General features: G+C 49.4%; 1 protein-coding gene across 2 annotated transcripts in view; it reads left to right on the top strand.

The window, feature by feature from the left end:
• HFM1 (helicase for meiosis 1) overlaps window positions 1-20,264 on the top strand; it is a 276,350-nt gene that overhangs the window by 64,216 nt on the left and 191,870 nt on the right. For both annotated transcript variants that reach the window (XM_075321028.1, XM_075321027.1), the window contains exons 7-8: window positions 2,318-2,450; window positions 7,999-8,150. In XM_075321028.1, the coding sequence (XP_075177143.1) occupies window positions 2,318-2,450; window positions 7,999-8,150 (285 nt within the window). The remainder of the gene's footprint in view (window positions 1-2,317; window positions 2,451-7,998; window positions 8,151-20,264) is intronic.

Raw genomic sequence — 20,264 nt, 5'->3', positions numbered from 1 at the left:
ATTATCTTTAGAATAACACTGTATTGGAAAAGCACGAGCATTCATTTTGCACCCCTGCTGTACCAATAAAGGCACTGGCTGTCAATCTTTGTTCTTTGTAATCTATGGCATCGGTGATTTCATCCACATAGTGAAAATGGCATGATAACAACCTCCTCGGCTGTCCTCATGTTTACAGATGCTGAACATATCGATACCGGCAGTGGAATCTCCTGTATTGATCCAACGTAGACCTAGCTGCTACTCCCTAATTCAAGCCAAATCAATACCATGAAAGTCCGTATTATAATTACCTGTCACGGGTATGACATGGTAAACTGGAGTGAGGGCACCTAGACTGGCTTTCAGACTAGGGGCCCTAAACTGTCCCTTATTCCAGAGGTAGGAATGATGGTAGCCAGGTCTGATCTGCCAGTGTAGCCCTAACTCCTGGGCAGCTCTGGTCTAACATTCTTTCTCCCCCACCCCTTGGGAGGGCTGGGACAAGAGAAAGAATCCCACAAATACCGATAGACAGGGGAAAACCAAAGCTCAAACTCACTGCAAGGACACACACGGGAAAAGACAGTACGTGCTCAGGGAGAAATAAAGTACAGGGAGGAAATAAACAACAAGGATATTTCCACAGCACATGAAATTGCACAGAACAGTCCACCAACAACTGGATCGCCATGCACAAGACCAATTACGCTGGAGCGAGGCTAGAGCTATCTTCGACATGTGAGGCTAGGCTCCACCATTTTTTATAAGTCGGAGGCGGCTGTGATGGGACATCCACAACATGTGACCCCAGCAGCAATTCCCCAGCCAGCAGGAATTAACTCCTGCTAAACCGAGGACCAGAGAGCACTAAACAGTCGATGCTCGACTCTGGCTGAGCAACTAAGGAGCATCAGGTTGCCTGCCAGACTCTGCAATGTGAACAGAGTCTGGAGTCCCCATGAAACCTAATGAGTGAGGGACAGAACACTGCATGACATTACCCACTAAATTCTATGTTGCCATAGTTGCCAAAACACATTGCCCAGCTCCCCAGGGATCTCCTTTACCTGCATAAGGGCAACAGTGTTAACAGCCTTGGAGTTGGTGATGATGCACAATCACATGACCACCGCCGTCTTGTGGACTTAGAGGTGTTTGCTTACATTATTTATGCAGCATAAAGATAGGTAACTAGGGACCTTTATTGGCACAATGGGATTATGATATACAGATACTTATGCTTTTCCAGCAAGATGTCCGTTTAATGCATTTTCCAATTTCCGTCATTAAAGTGAACAACTCCATTAACAATATTTTTGTTGATGACAATCATGTATGCTCAGCTTGAAAAAAGTTTTAACGGACTCATATAACATCAAATTTGTAAATTACTTACTACATTTGTTGGAAAAAGTAGTACCTTTTACTAGGAGATTTTTTTTTAAGAATCACAGTGCACTTAAAAGAAACCTGTCACCAGATTTGGCTACTATAAGCTGTGGCCACCACCAACCGGGCTCTTATATACAGCATTCTAGAATACTGTATATAAGAGCCCAGGTCGCTCTGTATAACATAAAAAACACTTTTATAATACTCACTTACGGGGCGGTCCAGTCTGATGGGCGTTGCTGGTCTTGGTCCGGCACCTCCTCTCTGCGGTCCATGTGCATGATGCATCCTACGTCATCCACACTGCTCAGGGCAGATCAAAGTACTGTAGTGTGCATGCGATGGCGGACTTTAACCTTTCTTTGCGCCTGGGCATTACAGTCCTTTGCTTTGCTCTCAGCAGGGCAGATCAAAGTGCACCTGCGCAGGACCGTAATTTCGGTCTCCGTGCATGACGTGGGACACGTCATCCACACTGAGCTGGGTAGACGGAGGGCGGAGATTGCAACAGAGAGGAGGCGCTGGACAGGAGAGAGGAGGCGCCATACCGGAGAGCAGTGATCTCCATCGGTCTGAACCACCCTTTAGGTGAGTATTATAAAAGTGTTTTTTAGGTTATACAGCACGGCCTGATCTCTTATATGCAGTGTTCTAGAATGCTGTATGGTATGTAAGAGGTCACTTGTGGTGGCTGAAGCTTATAGTCGCCAAATCTGGTTACAGGTTCCCTTTTAATGATGGGATCAATTAATCCACAAAAAAGGTTGTCGTATATGATCCATTTGAAAAAATATCCTGTGAACCGACATATTTCAGGTTGTGCCACCCACATCTGTCGTACCAAGAAGGAATACCATTTTAAAAATATAAATGTTTGTTTCTTACTCAAAAGAGTTTTATTCTCAACTGTTATTGTTGCCTTTTCTAATTTGTATTTATGTAGCTTCTATATTCAGATAAAAACTTTGTCATGTGTGCTCCAACTGGATCCGGAAAGACTGTAATATTTGAGATCGCAATTGTGCGATTACTAATGGAATCTCCTGCGCCTTGGACAAATGTTAAAATTGTATACAGTAAGTACAGTTTAAGCTCTTAGACTGTTATATTAGACTAGAAGGTGGCCCGATTCTACGCATCGGGTATTCTAGAATTTACGTATTGTGTAGTTCATGTATGATTTTTGTTATAGATATAGATATATAGATGTTGTTGTGTGTAGTTACCAAGTGTTTGTGTAGGGCGCTGTACATGTTCTGGGTGTTGTCTGGGTGTGGCGGGGGGTGAGAGCGGTGTTGTATGTGTGTTGCGTTGTTTGTGGAGAGCTGTGTGTCTGTCGCGTTGTGTGTGTGTGTGTTGCGCGGTTTGTGTGGGTGTGGTGTGTTTTGGGGGAGGTATGTTTTGTGCAATGTGTGTGTTGTGCGGTATGTGCGTATATTTATGTATGCCGCAGTGTTTGTGTGTTGGGTGTTGTGTGTGTGCAGCGTTGTCTGTGTGTGTGGGTGTCTGTGTATGGCGGTGTTTGTTGTTCCCTGTGTGTGTGTGTGTGTGTGTGTGTTGGGGGGAGGTGTGCACCTCCCATCGTGCTCCATCCCCCATGCTGCACACCCCCCATCGTGCTCCATCACCCATGCTGCGCACTCCCCATCGTGCTCCATCCTCCATGCTGCGCACTCCCCATCATGCTCCATCCCCCATGCTGCGCACGCCCCATCGTGCTACATCCCCCATGCTGCGCACCCCCCATCGTGCTACATCCCCCATGCTGCGCACTCCCCATCGTGCTACATCCCCCATGCTGCGCACTCCCCATCGTGCTACATCCCCCATGCTGTGCACCCCCCATCGTGCTACATCCCTCATCATGCTACATCCCCCATCGTGCTACATCCCCCATGCTGCGCACTCCCCATCGTGCTACATCCCCCATGCTGCGCACCCGCCATCTTGCTCCATCCGCCATGCTGCGCACTCCCCATCGTGCTACATCCGCCATGCTGCGCTCTCCCCATCGTGCTACATCCCCCATGCTGCGCACTCCCCATCGTGCTACATCCCCCATGCTGCGCACCCCCCATCGTGCTACATCCCCCATGCTGCGCACCTCCCCATCGTGCTCCATCCCCCATGCTGCACACTCCCCATCGTGCTCCATCCCCCATGCTGCGCACTCCCCATCGTGCTACATCCCCCATGCTGCACACTCCCCATCGTGCTACATCCTCCATGCTGCGCACTCCCCATCGTGATACATCCCCCATGCTGCGCACTCCCCATCGTGCTACATCCTCCATGCTGCGCACTCCCCATCGTGCTACATCCCCCATGCTGCGCACCCCCCATCGTGCTACATCCCCCATGCTGCGCACCCCCCATCGTGCTACATCCCCCATGCTATAATAGTTCTCCTATTATACTCAGAGAGGAGTATAATAGGAGGACTGTAATAGGAGGAGTAGTCCTGGGGGGAGAGGAGTATAATGCCGGCTCCCTGCACATGTGTACCGGGAGCCGGTGTACACTGGTAACTATGATACACATCGGGTAACTAAGGGACCTTAGTTACCCGATGTGTATAATGGTTACCAGCGTTCACGGCCTCCGTCAAGATCCCAGCATCGCAAGGTTATGTCTGGCGCTGCTGGGATCCTGACGGAGCCGGTATACACTGGTAACTATGATACACATCGGGTAACCAAGGGACCTTAGTTACCCGATGTGTATAATGGTTACCAGCGTTCACGGGCTCCGTCAAGATCCCAGCATCTCAAGGTTATGTCTGGCGCTGCTGGGATCGTGACGGAGCCGGTGTAGAAGCAAGCGATATCCCAGGATGTTGTGAGTGTGTGGATGTGATGTGTGAGGTGTGTGTGAGAGTGAGTGTGATCTCATGTGTGTGTGTGTACTCACCTGGGAGTCGGAACTCTGTGTCAGTTGGGCCAGAGCGAGCGTGCATTGCGTGAGGGGGGCGGGGCCTGCAGAGAGCCGGGGCGAGAGGCCAATCCGTGTGGGGGGGCGGGGCCATGGCGAGCCCAGCGGCCAATCAGCTTTGTGTCACCGTAAGGACACAATTTTGGAGCATGACAGACAGACAGACAGACAGAATAAGGCAATTATATATATAGATTTCCATTGTATTGTGCCCTTAAGGCCTTGTGCGCACACTGTGTTTTTACCCGCGGTTTTGCTGAAGAAATTTCTTGAGAAATGTTTGTAACCTTTCTGCAGACATTTCCCAGCAAAACCTATGGGAAAAAAAATAGCTGTGCGCACACTGCGTTTTTTTCTAAAGAACATTCTTTCTGCAGAATTTCTTGAGAAAATTTCTTGAGAAAATGTGCATGTCACTTCTTTTCCACAGGTACCTGCGGTATTTCACTCCATTCACTGTAAAGTAATTGCGAAATACCGCGGGTATACCGCAGGTAGCAAATGATGTGCAGTAAACCTTCGGTATAGCCGCGGTTTTCCTGCGGTAATGTTCATCACTGCCTGCATTTTGCAGGGAAGTGATGTCATTATGATAGGAAGAGGAAGCGGAGCAAAGAGTAAACACACACATATCAAACTCACACACAGACATATAGAATACACATAGAAATCAAACGGACATATAAAAATAAAAAAACGCGGGCTCTGCTGTATTTTTACCTTTCAGCCGAGGTAAACACACAGCCGCAGCCCGGTATTCTCTATCCTCAGGCTGGGGAGGGCGAGGGCCAGGGCTACTGCCCCCCCCCCCGCAGCCCAGAATATCAGCCTGCAGCTGACTCGGGACTGTCGCATCCATTATGCGACTGTCCCGGAGTGTCCCCAGCTCTTCCAGATTGCCGTGATGCGGTGGCAATCCAGGTAATAAGGGTTAAATGGAAGCATAACGCTGCCATTTAAGTCCAGGCTTAATCTTGGCAGCGTCTATGAGACAGCTTTCATGATTAACCTGTAAGTAAAGTGAAAAAACACACCACGAAAAATTCTTTATTTTAAATAAAATAACAAAAAAGCCCCTCTTTCAACCCTTTATTACACCCCCCAAACACACAACTCCGGCGTAATCTACGGAAGTCCCACGATGCTTGCATCCAGCCGCATCTGACACACTGTACTTAAAGGGAACCTGTCAGCAGAAATTTTGCACTAAACCTAAAAGATTCTGCAGCTCCTGGGCTGCATTCTAGCAAGGTTCCTATTGTTATTGTGCCCCCTTTTAGACCAAAATGAATACTTTATAAAGTGGTACCTTTTCCTATGAAAATCTTGTTAATCGTACACGGGGGCGGGCTGCCTGGTGTCCGTTATCCTGCCTCCTGCTGCTTTGCGCCGTCCTTATCGCTCAATTTCATACCTCAGGACACCGCCCAGTGCGCCCGAGGTCTTGCGCATGCACCGTGCCATTCTAGCGGGACTGTGCACTGTGCACAGTGTGACCGCTAGTGACGTGTTGCGCAGGCGTAAGATTATGGGCGGTGCTGTGATTTTCATCAGCAAGTACCCGCCCTTAATCTCATGCCCGCGCTTTCCCCTCTGCCTCCACCATTCTGCGCAAGTGCTGGCCAGATGAATCCACGTCACCTCTTACCAAGATGGGAAAGAGGTGACGTGGGGTCATCTGGCCAGCGCTTTTGCAGAACGGTGGAGGCAGAGGGGAAAGCGCGGGCACGAGATTATGGGCGGGTACTTGCTGATGAAAATCACAGCGCTGCCCATAATTTCACGCCTTCGCAACACGTCACCAGCGGTCACACTGTGCAGTCCCGCTAGAGTAGCACGGCGCATGCGCGAGACCTGGGGCGCACTGTGCGGCGTCCTGAAGTATGAAATTGAGCCATGGGGGACAGCGTAAAGCAGCAGGAGGCAGGATAACGAACACCAGACAGCCCGCCCCCGTGTACGATTAACAAGATTTACATAGGAAAAGGTACCACTTTATAAAGTATTTATTTTGGTCTAAAAGGGGGCACAATAACAATAGGAACCTTGCTAGAATGCAGCCCACGAGCTGCAGAAGGGGAATCTTTTAGGTTTAGTGCAAAATTTCTGCTGACAGGTTCCCTTTAATGCAGTCTCGTAACGAGCCTGCAGAGGTAACCACAGGTCATTTCTCATGGTCGGTAATGTGAACAACACATTACCGCTCGGGAGAACTGCAGTGATCTGTCCTCTATCTATTGATTATCTATCCATTTATCTATTTATCTATCTATCTATCTATGTATCTATCTATCTATGTATCTATGTATCTATCTATCCATCTATCTATCTCAGAAGGAAATTACTTTTTTTTTTTCTTTCAATGTGCTTTATTGCATTGAATGCATTAAAACACATGTACCAACCTGCGGAAAAAACGCACGAAAACCACAACAAAACGCAGCTAAACGCATGCGGATTTCGGTGCGGTTTTACCGCGGTTTTTACCGCAGGTGCGGGATTCTTTCAGAGGGTACGTTTTATTTCTTAAGAAAATGGCACTTTCTAGTGCACACATAGCCTAATAGGGTTTAGAACCTCATTTTGCTCAATGATAACTCAAATTTCATTTCTACAATGTGTCACCCTTTATTTTAAGCACAATTTGAGAATTTTCTTATCCCCCTCCTTCCTAATTAATTGTACCTGTGCCTTTGTCAGAAATGGCATAAAATGTTAGGCAACACTGTAAGGCGGGCTTTGCACACTACGACATCGCAGGTGCGATGTCGGTGGGGTCAAATTGAAAATGACGTACTTCCGGCATCGCATGCGACATCGTAGTGTGTAAAGGTTCGATGATACGATTAACGAGCGCAAAAGCGTCGTAATTGTATCATCGGTGCAGCGTCGGCGTAATCCATAATTACGCTGACGCGACGGTCCGATGTTGTTCCTCGCTACTGCGGCAGCACACATCGCTGTGTGTGAAGTTGCAGGAGCGAGGAACATCTCCTACCGGCGTCACCGCGGCTTCCGTAGGATATGCGGAAGGAAGGAGGTGGGCGGGATGTTTACATCCCGCTCATCTCCGCCCCTCCGCTCCTATTGGCCGCCTGCCGTGTGACGTCGCTGTGACGCCGCACGACCCGCCCCCTTAATAAGGAGGCGGGTCGCCGGCCAGAGCGACGTCCCAGGACAGGCAAGTCCATGTGAAGCAGCCGTAGCGATAATGTTCGCTACGGCAGCTATCACAAGGGTATCGCAGCTGCGACGGGGGCGGGGACTATTGTGCTCGGCATCGCAGCATCGGCTTGCGATGTCGCAGCGTGCAAAGTACCCCTTAGTCTACCCAGCCAAGAAAGCTGTCGCTAAAGCCGTATCGTAAGTAATTTTGTTTTTGGGGAATATGCTACAAATCTACTTTTAAACTAATTAATTATTTTGCATGAAAGGGGAATAGGTAAAATCAGTCAGACGTCCTTGGCAGCTACCTCTCTCCAAATGCAACAATGGGTGAAATCACACCTGCTTCATTTTTCATTCTCCCAATATTTGCAGTTGGGAGAGGGCCAGAAAAGCTTAAATGTAGGGATTTTAGGGTGGAAATTCTAGAGTATTCTGTTCATTAAGTAACTATTGTCTGTGGAGATTATGCTATTTTATGCCTATCAAAAATAAATCCTATTTTGTAATGTCTAATTTTAATTTAAGTGGCTCCTATAAAAGCTTTATGTGGCCAAAGATTTGAAGACTGGAAAGCGAAATTTGAACCTATTGGACTTCTCTGTAAGGAGCTAACTGGTGACACAGAGGTGGAGGACTTATTTGAGATTCAGCATGCCCATGTAATAATGACGACCCCTGTGAGTATACTGAAGGCATATAACACATGCATGCAGAGGGGACATTAAAGGGGTTATCCATTTTCAGAATAGTCCTCTCCATTATTTCCTCCAATTCAACTTTGTAATTCCTGGTAACTTTGCAATGCACTTACATTTGTGTAATTGTCTCCTGTTTGGTGCTATTGTGTTATAGTCTGGATGTTACAGGCTGTGGCTGGGGGGGAGGCGGCGGTGGAGGTGCAGGGTCACAGGAGGTGTGGCGCCCTGGACTAGCCAGGTCGTCACAGGAACTACAACACAACACCCCCACCCCGAGATAGGCACATCAGTCAGACACAAATTCTTGTTGCCTCCCTCCAGGGGCTGATGTCCACACCAGATGGGGTGGAGCCAGGCGGTTGGCCCCACCCACTGAGGAGTTCACAGTCCTGGAGGCGTGAAAGGAAGTCAGATGAGTTAGGGAAGGGAAAGAGTGAGGAGTAAAGTGGTAGTAGAGGAGCAAACTGACTGTGTCCGGGTACGTGGTCCGGACACCGAGAGTAAGGTTGGCAGACGGTGGTGGCCATCTGCAGGAGAGGCAGATCAACGCGGAACCGTAGGACCGGGGACGGGCGGTGGCCCGCCGGTACCGAACCGGGGAGCAAAGGGAAGCCAGCACAAACCGACAGGGCCTGCGGACCCCGACCAGGCTAGGAGTCGCCATTAAACAGGTCAAATCTGTTAGTGACCGGACCCCCGGGGTTTCCAAACAGCCAAGACCCGATTTGAAGGCAACCGTCCAAACAGCAGAAGGGAAATACAGCTACCGCCACAGCTAGAGTTCCCAGGGCCAGAGCTTGCGGGCAAAAGGGCTCTTCCGGCGCATATCCACGCTGGGGAGCGGGTTACCGGTGGAAAGCCATCAGGACCGAAGATGCACAAAAGATGCAGGGAAAGGCAGCCACCACCAACCGTCCGGGAGAAACCACAGCAGCCGGCTGCGGGACCCGTCCATCCAGCCGTTTGTTTTGCCAGAGACTTGCATCCGTTTGTGGCTGAGTGAGTACTACCGTGCCGTCCGGCACCGCGCTGCGCAGTCCAAGCGCCCCCCTGCACCTTGCCAACCCTGCCTCCCCGTCACCTCACCGGGCCCCGGGACCACCAACCCTCCTACCCACGGAGGGGGAAACAACATCCCAGCTGCTCCCTGCCACCGCTCCCGGGATCCCCGTCAACAGCAGTGGTGGTGTCCAACCTCACCACAACCCGTGGGTGGCGTCAAGGACCAAATCCCCAAACCAAACTACTCCCCTTTCACTCACGGGCGAGGAGCGCCGCTCGAGTCCCCGGATCCGGCCCAAGGCTCGGCCACCGAGCAGCAGCAGCGCCGGACCCGAGTGTGGTGAGCGCAGCGCCCTCCTCGTCCGCGACAGAGCCATGAGCTGGGGCTAACGGAAAATGAATATTCACCACTCCCCATGCCCATAATCTACCCTCCTCTTGACACTGAAGCCGCCGCCAAGAGGTGGGCAGGAACATGGGCGTGGGGAGAGTGAATATTCATTCTCATTATTAGCAGCCACACGTGATCACCCAGCCACTGGCTTGCTGTAATGGCTGGGTGATCACATGTGCCTGCTAATAAAGAGAATTAATATTCACTGCTTCCCACGCCTATAATCTCAAGCATGGGCAGCAGGGAATATTCCAGCAGCTGATGTCGGCGTGTAACTGGGCACGCATGGCAGTGACATAGTACATTGTGCTGCTTATGTGGAACCCCTGACCCGGTCAGGCACCACTGAGTACAGCACCCATGCTGGGACAGTTCTTCCAGGTAATCTTAAGGGACAGAATGTGGTGTGTACGCACAGTCACATAGCAACCAGTTCTCCCACACCAGTAGATGGGACCCTTGGGCAGTCTCCGGAGGGGGCTGGCTTTCAAATCTTGTCAAGGTATGTAGCGGAGGGGCTGGGAGCTAGAGAGTGCAGAGGTTGTCAGGATAGGGAGGAGAGCCAGTCTGGTGGTGGTGAGCGGCGGTCGCGAGAGGGATACTCGCGCGGCCACTAGTCAGACCCTGCACGGGGTAGTAACGGTTAGCGGGGGAGAACGGTCACCTGGTAGAGAGAGTACGGTGCTCCTGGTGACTAGGCACGTACGGGGTACAGGTCCCTAGAGCAGACTCCAGTTTAACTACCTCCTAAACCTGCCGGTGAGGGGAACTACAAGTACCTTACCAACCTTACAGAGTCCGAGCCTCAGCAGCAACGCAAGGACCCATAAGGGGACAAAGCCTGGAGCCATCTCACTTGGTCCACGCTGCCGACAAACGGGCCGAACACAGGGTAGAAAAGGCAGTAGCGACTCCCTGGATAGACCCCCATGGTACTCCCCGTCAGGGGGTTATCCGAACACAGAGTGCTAGGAAGGCGAGCTAACAGGTTGCCCTCAGACTGGCCCGTAGGAAGCCTGGTCTTACCTGGTTAATCACAGCAACGCCCGGGTCAGCTCACAACAACATCTGAAGTGAGTGAAAACCAGTTAAAAGGCTTTTGGACTCAGCCTGTATTATTCCGGGACCCGCTACCCTGCTCACCCGAGCACCTGGCGCCTGCCTCACTCACGGGAGGCTACATCATCTGGCTGAAGACCCCATGAGCCCCAGACGCTCGTAAAACCCGCAGCGGCGGTCATCCACATCCCTGACCGCAAGCCGTGAGTGGCGTCACGACATATAAAAACTGACATTACCTGTTCGCCATATTGAACAAGCCCTGTGGTGTCCCAGAACAGGATCAGCACTCCTGGGGCGTCACATCTCTTTTTGGCGTCACGAACAGGATCCTGAACTAGACCCGTTCAGACGGGTGACAGTGTGCCTCGGCGGTCCGATTGAAAAATTTGAACTGCCGCCATTTTTTGCCACCGTTGAAAGCGCGCCATTCAAAAGACTGTAGCTCATGTAGACGAAGTAACAGCCCACGGAGGAGGAGATGGGGGCTGATCTGTCCCCGGACTGCTGGGTCGACCCAGCCCTGTGGGAGTAGAAACGAAACTAAGGCCAAAACCTGAGGGGAAGCTGATGAGCGAGGGAAGGAGCAAGATGGCGTCGGCAGAGGGTGATCAGAGGCAGCAGGGCTGGCCAAGGCCCATGACGGCGGAGGAGCTAGAAGCGGAGGTTGAGAGGATTGCTGACTGCATGGAGGAGCAGCGGAGATGGGAAGTAGCTGCCTGGAGAAACAGAATGCTGGTGGCGATCCGAAGTCTATGGCTGTCCATGCAGAGGGGACCGCCTGGAGGCGCCGCCCATGCTCAGCCCAAACCACTGCCAGTGACAGAGACCCCGCCACTGAATGTCTCCAGCCCGATGCTACTCCTTCCTTACCTGGTGTGCTGATCCCGCCGGCGCTACCATCAGAACCCGGCGCGACGCCCACGCCGTCCCGACCTGAAGCGGTCGCAGTACCCTCTCTGCTGGAGAGGGGTCCAGGTGCCCTGTCCTCGGCTCTCCTGGTTGCTAAAGGCCCGGTCATCGAGCCGCCGCTTACCCGACATGAAGCGGTCGCAGCACCCTCTCCGCTGGAGAGGGATCCTGAAGTCCTACCACCATCCTGCCCGGCTGCCGAAGGCTCGACCCCAGAGCTGCCACGTATCCGACCAGAGGAGGTCGCAGCACCCTCTGTAAGAGAGGGAGACCATGTTGGTTTACCTAAAGCCAAGGTGGCGCTGCTGTCCCCCCGCCGACCGGAAGAGGTCGCAGCACCCTCCGCCAGGGAGGGAGAACAGGTCTTGCAACCAGTGGCAACCGCCACCCCATCATCTACCCGACTTAACCAGTTCGCACCAAACCTCAGGAGGGAGGAAGACATGTGGAGTGCTTCACTCACCTGGTGGCCTGCTGATGACCAGGTGATGTCACTGCGGAGGGAGGCCCACCCCAGGGCCATTTCAACGTCGCAAGCCCGCAGAGATCGACGATGGGTGAGAGGCGGTCGCCCACGCCTCCTTGTGGAGCCCATCCCGGGGAGTGAGCAGTTGGAGGCCAGGGACCTGCAAGAAAAGCAGTCCCTGCGGCGAGCCGGATACCGGTCTCGAGGTCCCCTCCACCTAGGAGTAGTGGAAGAGTTCAATTGCCGTAAGGGGTGGGGTTTTATTGTGGAAGCAGGAGTAAAAGAGGGGATTTTCTTTGTCGCTCCATTGGGAGACCCAGACAATTGGGGTGTATAGCTTCTGCCTCCGGAGGCCACACAAAGTATTACACTAAAAGTGTAAAGCCCCTCCCCTTCTGCCTATACACCCCCCGTGCATCACGGGTTCCTCAGTTTACATGCTTTGTGCGAAGGAGGTCAGACATCCACGCATTAGCTCCACAGCTTGGTCAACAGCAGCTGCTGACTATGTCGGATGGAACGTTCCTGCAAGGGGTTTGTCACATTGTTCCTCCTTACAGGCGGCCGTTAGAACCCTGGGATCTGAACAGGGTTCTGCTGGCCCTTCAGAAGGCACCCTTTGAACCTTTGAAAGATATTTCTCTTTCTCGCCTTTCGCAGAAAGTGGTCTTCCTAGTAGCAGTCACCTCACTTCGGAGAGTGTCTGAGCTAGCAGCGCTGTCATGCAAAGCCCCTTTCCTGGTGTTTCACCAGGACAAGGTGGTGCTGCGCCCGGTTCCGGAATTCCTTCCTAAGGTGGTATCCACCTTTCATCTCAATCAGGATATCTCCTTGCCTTCTTTTTGTCCTCATCCAGTTCATCAATGTGAAAGGGATTTGCATTTGTTAGATCTGGTGAGAGCACTCAGAATCTACATTTCCCGTACGGCGCCTCTGCGCCGCTCGGATGCACTTTTTGTCCTTGTCACTGGTCAGCGTAAGGGGTTACAGGCTTCCAAATCCACCCTGGCTCGGTGGATCAAGGAACCAATTCTTGAAGCCTACCGTTCTTCTGGGCTTCCGGTTCCCTCAGGGCTAAAGGCCCATTCTACCAGAGCCGTCGGTGCGTCCTGGGCTTTACGGCACCAGGCGACGGCTCAGCAGGTGTGCCAGGCGGCTACCTGGTCGAGCCTGCACACTTTCACCAAACACGATCAGGTGCATGCCTATGCTTTGGCGGATGCCAGCCTAGGTAGACGAGTCCTTCAGGCGGCGGTTGCCCACCTGTAGGAACGGGCCGTTTTACGGCTCTATTATGAGGTATTATTTTACCCACCCAGGGACTGCTTTTGGACGTCCCAATTGTCTGGGTCTCCCAATGGAGCGACAAAGAAGAAGGGAATTTTGTTTACTTACCGTAAATTCCTTTTCTTCTAGCTCCAATTGGGAGACCCAGCACCCGCCCTGTTGTTTTTTCGTGTACACACGTTGTTTATGTTGAATGGTTTCAGTTCCCTGAGATTCTTCGGATTGAAGTTACTTTAAACCAATTTATTTGCTTTCCTCCTTCTTGCTTTTGCACTAAAACTGAGGAACTCGTGATGCACGGGGGGTGTATAGGCAGAAGGGGAGGGGCTTTACACTTTTAGTGTAATACTTTGTGTGGCCTCCGGAGGCAGAAGCTATACACCCCAATTGTCTGGGTCTCCCAATTGGAGCTAGAAGAAAAGGAATTTACGGTAAGTAAACAAAATTCCCTTCTTTGTATCCCGGCGGGACGTGCAATCCCATTTGCAGTGGGATCACCCTGGCTGTGACCTGTACATGGAGGACGTGGTGGAATTTACGCGGCACATGGGGGAGAGAGGCTGGTTCGCTTTGGATGGGGTGCCATGTCCAAGGGGAACCTCAGTGAGCCCAGGCTCCACCCCCACCGCTTTGACCAGGTCACCATTGTCACAACTACCAGGGGATGCCCATGACACGACCTCCAAGTATCAAGCACTGACCTTGGAAGGCGGAAGTCAATCTAGTCTATTTAAATTGTTTGGAATATAGAAAAAGTATAGTTTACTCAATTTAGTTTAGTCAATTTAGTCAATAGAAAAAGTATAGTTTAAAATGTTTTATGAAAGTTAAAGTAACGTTTAAGTAAAATGTGCCCGCAAGGACTTTTGCGTGAACTCTTCAAATATTCTTAGCACCAGGTTATGTTCACTTTACATGGACCACAGGTTATGTTTGTTTTAATGTTTTGTTTATTGAAGCAAAAAATAAGAATACACAGTCAACAGAAATCACAGTCTTAACTAATATTATTGCACCTTTATCGTATGCTTCCCATTTTATCTGCACGACTCAGACTACTTATGTGTTGTCTGAGCTTATCCAAATAATAGACTTAGCCATCCGGCTGTGGGGAAGTCCGATCTAGATTATTAGCCTGGTTTCTGGATTAATATGAAACAATTTTTAACAGTAAGTACCATAGGAACTAGGGGTAGGGGGGGTAGCTAGAATCTAGAAGAGCGAATTTATATCGCATGAAATTCAGTTAAGGGATTAGAGTTAATGGGTTCAAGAGACGGAGAGAGAAGGGGAAGGGATAGAAGAGAAAGGGGAAAGGAGAGGATTTTGGTCTTGGGTCCACTCATTCCGTGGTAGGGATGGTCAGACAGCTGTCCTTCATCTCATTGGAGGGGGGTAGGATGACTCACATTCCCCTATGTTGCCGTCTGCGAAGTAACTACTGAAAATTGGGGTTTAGACTTATAGGCCTGCCAAGCCTTCCAAACCTGGTGGAAAGAGAGCACATTCTGACGTGAAAGGGCCGAAAGTTCTTCAACATGATATAATTGATCAATCTTCAGCAAGAGCTGCGTGAGAGTGGGAATTTTCGTTGTGCGTCACAATTGGGCAATGAGAAGTTTACAAGCTGAGCCTACAAATGACGCTAGTTTCGAAGTAGCTTTATCTTTAGGCCACATTGGGAAGTTCAGAAGCATTTGTCTAGGGTCCAGGACCCCCTTTTTGCCTGTGAGGTCAAATATTAACTGTGATGCTATCCGCCAGAAGGTCTGGATAATCGGACATTCCCACCACACATGTAAATATGTTCCTTTGTCCCTCTCGCATCGCCAGCATTGTTCTGAGGTGGAAGAGCTCCACGTACTAGACGAGGTGGGGACAATGTACCATCTCGCAATCACTTTGAAAGAATTCTCTTGAACTCTCACTCAACATGACGGACCGTGTGAGGCATTATAAATTTGGCTCGTTTGTAAATCGGTAAATGTAGTTTTCAGGTCCCTTTCCCATCTTAGTATATATGCTCTCTTTACCACCAGTTTTTTTGTAAGCAGGGTATGGTATAGATTAGAAAGAATTTTTCTGGGGGCCCGGGTTTGCATGCAGAAAGATTCAAATGTAGTTAAAGGTCTGTCGAGATGGGTATGAGGTAATAATGGGTGGATCACATGTTTTAATTTCGTATGATGGAGAAATGTGAGCCTAGCGAGGAAAGGGTTCGTACACATCTCCTGTTCAGATATCAAAGAGCCATCTACCAAAAGATCAGCTAACGGAACATTCACATTGGTCAGGAATGTGGCCTTCGTGGACGCGGCTTGATTTACATCAGCGTCTAGTATGTCTGAAACTTGGGTTAGAGGGGAAAGAGGTGGGGCCAATATCTCCCTATTTTCCTTCCATTTGTGCAAAAGAGTTCTCGTTAGTTCATTTGTAATGGTTCTTTTATCTTTCTGGTTAGGAGGGGAAAGTAACATAGCTCGTAGAGGGGTGGGGGCTAGGTATTCTTCTATAGATATCCACAATTTACTCGGTGGGCGTCTGATCCAGTCTACCGTTCTGGAAAGGACGGCGGCTTGGTAATATAACGATATATTGGGTAATCCCATGCCCCCTTTGTCTTTTGGAAGGTTCAATGTTTGAAAGTTGATTCTCGGTTTATGTTTATTCCAGACGTAGTTGGAGATTAAAGAGTTACATTGAGAGAGAAAAGCTGTGGGAATTGGTATGGGTAACATTTAAAAGAGGTAGATAAACTTTGGGAGTATAATGCTTTTAATTAAGTTTTTCCGGCCCATCCACGAAAGAAAGGGAGCCTTCCACGAGGCTATTTGTGCGGTAAGATTAGGAAGAAGGGGCTTGTAGTTGAGATCAAACAAGGACTTGAAGGTTTTCCCTAGCTTAATGCCTAGGTATGTTATGTGACTATTTGGCCATCGAAAAGGAAACGAGTTTTGGAGAGACTTAGTAACTTTACTGGCGATATTAATGCTTCTGATTTAGATAGGTTAATTTTGAAGTTAGACCAGTGGCCGTATTCCTCTAGTAATTTCATAAAGGCAGGGAAACTCCTTTCCGGCCTGGACATTACCACCAACAAGTCGTCGGCAAAGGCGGCAGACTTGTGGTGAACTCCCTGCAGGTTGAACCCCTCGATTTCCCGGTCCTGCTGGATGGAAGTTAGCAGTGGCTCCATGACCAAGACAAAGAGTAAGGGGGATAAGGGGCATCCCTGCCTTGTGCCATTTTTAATGTCGAGGGGGTCGGTGAGAGTATTGTTTATCTTAATCCTGGCCGTGGGGGATGTGTACATCTGTAGGATTGCGCGTATGGTATCTGGAGGAAAATGGAAGGCCTCCAGCGTCCCCTGCAAGAAGGTCCAGTCCACCCTGTCAAACGCCTTCTCAGCGTCCGTTCCCAGCAGCACCAGAGGCAGCTTATGGGTCCTGGCGTGTTGCATTAAGTTTATTACTCTTAGCGCGTTATCCTTCCCCTCTCTACCTCTAACAAATCCCGATTGTTCAGGGGAGATGAGATCTGGAAGGATACCCGCCACTCGGTTAGCAATTAAGCTAGCATATATCTTTAGGTCCACATTCAAGAGTGAGATGGGCCTATAGTTTCCACAACACTCCGGATCTTTCCCGTCTTTGTGTATTAATGATATATGCGCCTCTAGTGCTTGCTTGGGTATAGGATCGCCGTGTAGTAGAGCGTTGCATGATGCTAAGAGGTGTTCCCCCAGGATGTCAAAAAAATTTTTATAATAGATAATGGGAAGGCCATCTGGACCTGGAGCCTTCCCCACGGGGCTCCTGGACAGGATGGACTGAACCTCAGCTCGAGAGAACGGTTTTCCCAGGGTCGCCTGCTGTATTTTAGAGAGTTTCGGGAGATTTAATTTAGCTAAGTAGTTTTGTATACCACATTTCCTCTTGTCCCTTTCTGTTGCCGACTCTTCTGGCCGAATTTGATATAAATTTTTATAAAAAACGAAGGAATTCGTCCGAGATTTGGGAATAGTCTTGCGTACGATGGCCCTGTGAGGTTTTAATTGCATGTATAAAAGTGCGAGCCTGTCTTTTTTTTTATCAGGGACATCATAAGTTTAGAGGCTTTATCCCCATGGAGGAACATACGATTCCTCCAACCGAGATAAAATTTAGCCGACTGTTTATTGAGCATATCCCTAAGTTCTATACGTTTCGCAGTCAGTTGTTCTAATGTCTGTTGGGATAGGGACTTTTTATGCTGAGCCTCCAACGTGGCAATCTCAGCATACAAAGTCTGCAAGAACGATTTCCTCTGCTTGTTGAGGTGTGAGGAAATGGAGATCAATTCTCCCCTAATGACCGTCTTATGCGCTTCCCACAACATTGGGGCCGCAATATCTTGTGTCTTGTTCTCTGCAAAATAATTACGGAGACATTCAGATATGCGTTTCTTATTTTCTTCCGAGGAGAGAATTGATTCATTCAATCTCCACGTACGGTGGAGCCAATACGGCCTCAGGAGTGAGAAACTGACTGAGACATAAGCATGGTCGGAGTAAGGTGTTGATTGGATCTCTGAGTCATTGACATTAGGTAGTAGATGCCTAGGTAGAAAAATGTAGTCTAGTCTGTGGTATGATTTATGAGGATTAGAGAAGAATGTAAAGTCTTTGGTTGTGGGATGTTGGTAGCGCCAGATATCTATCAGAGAGAGGGAAAGGAGAGAGCATTTAATCCGAGATAGGTCCCTTAAAGAGAGGTGACTTTTTTTTGCAGTGGAGTCTAGTTTAGGTTCCAAAGCCACATTAAAATCACCGCACAATATTGGAGTACCTTCTGAAAAAACGCGGAATTTTTTGAGTGTGGACATCAACCAACGAATCTGTTTGACATTTGGGGCATATACATTCCCTAGGGTTACCATAGAGCCGGCTAATATACCCTTAACGAAAATGAACCGGCCCTCTGGGTCAATAGCGACATCTTGAGCTAGGAAGGGTATATCTTTAGCAAGGGCTATGGAGACCCCTCTAGAACCTTTCCGTGGGGAGGGGGCATGGAACCAGGTGTTGTAGTGTGCTTTGTTAAAGCTTGGGATTTTGCCTTCGCGGAAATGCGTTTCTTGGAAGAATATCATGTCTGCGTGCTTCTTTTGTAGGCTATGTAGAGTCTGTGACCTTTGTATGGGGGAATTTAACCCATGTGCATTGAGGCTTATCGCCGTAAATACCTTATGATGTAATGCCATGGTAATACAAGCGGAAGGACATTCTGTTCTTTTTCCATCGGGATGAATGGACCAGACCTATGACCAATAGGAGAGAAGAAGAGATAGAAAGACTAGGGGGTAGAGAGAGGTTCAGAGGAGAACAGGGTATTAGTATCAACATTTTCAACTATTTGAAATTCAAACAAGTAAGAGTGTGCATCAAGAGGGAGCAATAGGTGCAAAACCCCTATAATAACTTCATGTTTTAACTAGCATAATCAGTTGTGTGCAACAACAGACCCACTCAAAGGCCCCTTCAGGGGGGCTCGCCCTCAGAGTTCATCTGGAGTTTCTTCGCCGCTTTGCGTCTGGATCTGTGGGTCTTTGGGGTGAGACTATGCCATGGTGCCGGATCTGGAAGCATTTGTAGTGTAGAAGCCGATCGATGGATTTCCAGCTCCGGGTATTTCTCCAACGTGATCCCCAGATCTTCACAAATCCGCCTTATCTCCGCAGAAGTTTTGGCTTGGTAGTGTTTTCCATTAGCAGATATAGCGATGCCAAATGGATATAACCAGCGGTACGGAAACTGGCGTTGGCGTAACACTGTTGTGACGGGTTGTAGCAATCTCCTTTTGGTCAGGGTGGTGGAAGCAAGGTCCTGGAAAATCAGAATTTTAGAGCCTTCATGACTTATAGACTCCGCTTCTCTGGCTTTTTTAAGAATAAGTTCTTTAATTCGGTAATCCAGGAAGCGGCATATGACATCCCTTGGGGGTTCCCCTTGTTTGGGTCGGGGTCTCAAAGATCTATGAGCTCTTATCAGTTCCATTGTTGGAGCAGGGTCAGAGTCCATCAGGTCAGAGAAGATGCCCTGTAGGGTCGGGATCAAAGCTTCATTTGCTACCGATTCTGGAAGTCCCTTTAATCTGAGATTGTTTCGCCTTTCTCTGTTGTCATGATCTTCCAGGATGGCATGAATTTGATTGATATTGTCCTCCTGTTGGCGAAGGCAGGAGATGACAGTGTTGGAAGTGGAGGTTAATGTGGCTTGGGCCGCTTCCAGGGTTTCCACTCTGTGTCCAATTTGGCCGATTTCTTGTTTAATATCTGATAGCTCCCTTGCCACCGGTTCCAGCGCATTTTTGAGGATCCGTTTTATAAAAGATCTTGAAATGGGAAGACTCTTGCTATTATCAGCACCTTCAGTGTCACTTTCATCGTCATCCATATCTTGTACATCATTAGTAGACGTGCTTTGGGGGCTGTCTGTTTTAGCATCAGCTGTATGTAGGTGTTTTTTGAGAAACTTATCGACATCAGCCTGGGTAGTGGATTTAACTGGTCTGGGCAGAGAACTGGCTCGTGCGTTGCCGATTTTGACCATGTTAAAGTCAGACATACGTGGTTTTATGCTTAAGTGAGTGAATAGTAGGGGTTAGGCCACTCTACTCCCTCCAGGCAGCACTGATTTTAGAACATTGTACTCCCTCAAAGAGGGGGAAGGAGGCGACAAGAGAGTGTCTCTATGCTAGAGGTACGTCTGTGTGACCCCTCTCTATATCATCTCCACCAAAGGGCCTCTCTTGTAGCCTTGGTGCCCGTAATGGTGTGTGGAGCCGGATCTTAATAAATTTTGCTTGCCGCTGGCCAAGTTGCCAAGTTGTGGAGGCCCAAACCCGAGCCGACAGAGCACCCTGTAATGTGGAGGGGTACAGAGCAACCCCCTATGGCTCTTAATGTCCCTGGGTTATTTTGAGAAGGGGTCCCC

The sequence above is a fragment of the Anomaloglossus baeobatrachus genome, chromosome 8 (genome assembly GCF_048569485.1).
Source record: "Anomaloglossus baeobatrachus isolate aAnoBae1 chromosome 8, aAnoBae1.hap1, whole genome shotgun sequence".
NCBI classification, from domain to species: Eukaryota; Metazoa; Chordata; class Amphibia; order Anura; family Aromobatidae; genus Anomaloglossus; species Anomaloglossus baeobatrachus.
Note: the sequence above shows the minus strand (reverse complement) of the source record. Positions and strands in the feature narration are given on the sequence as shown.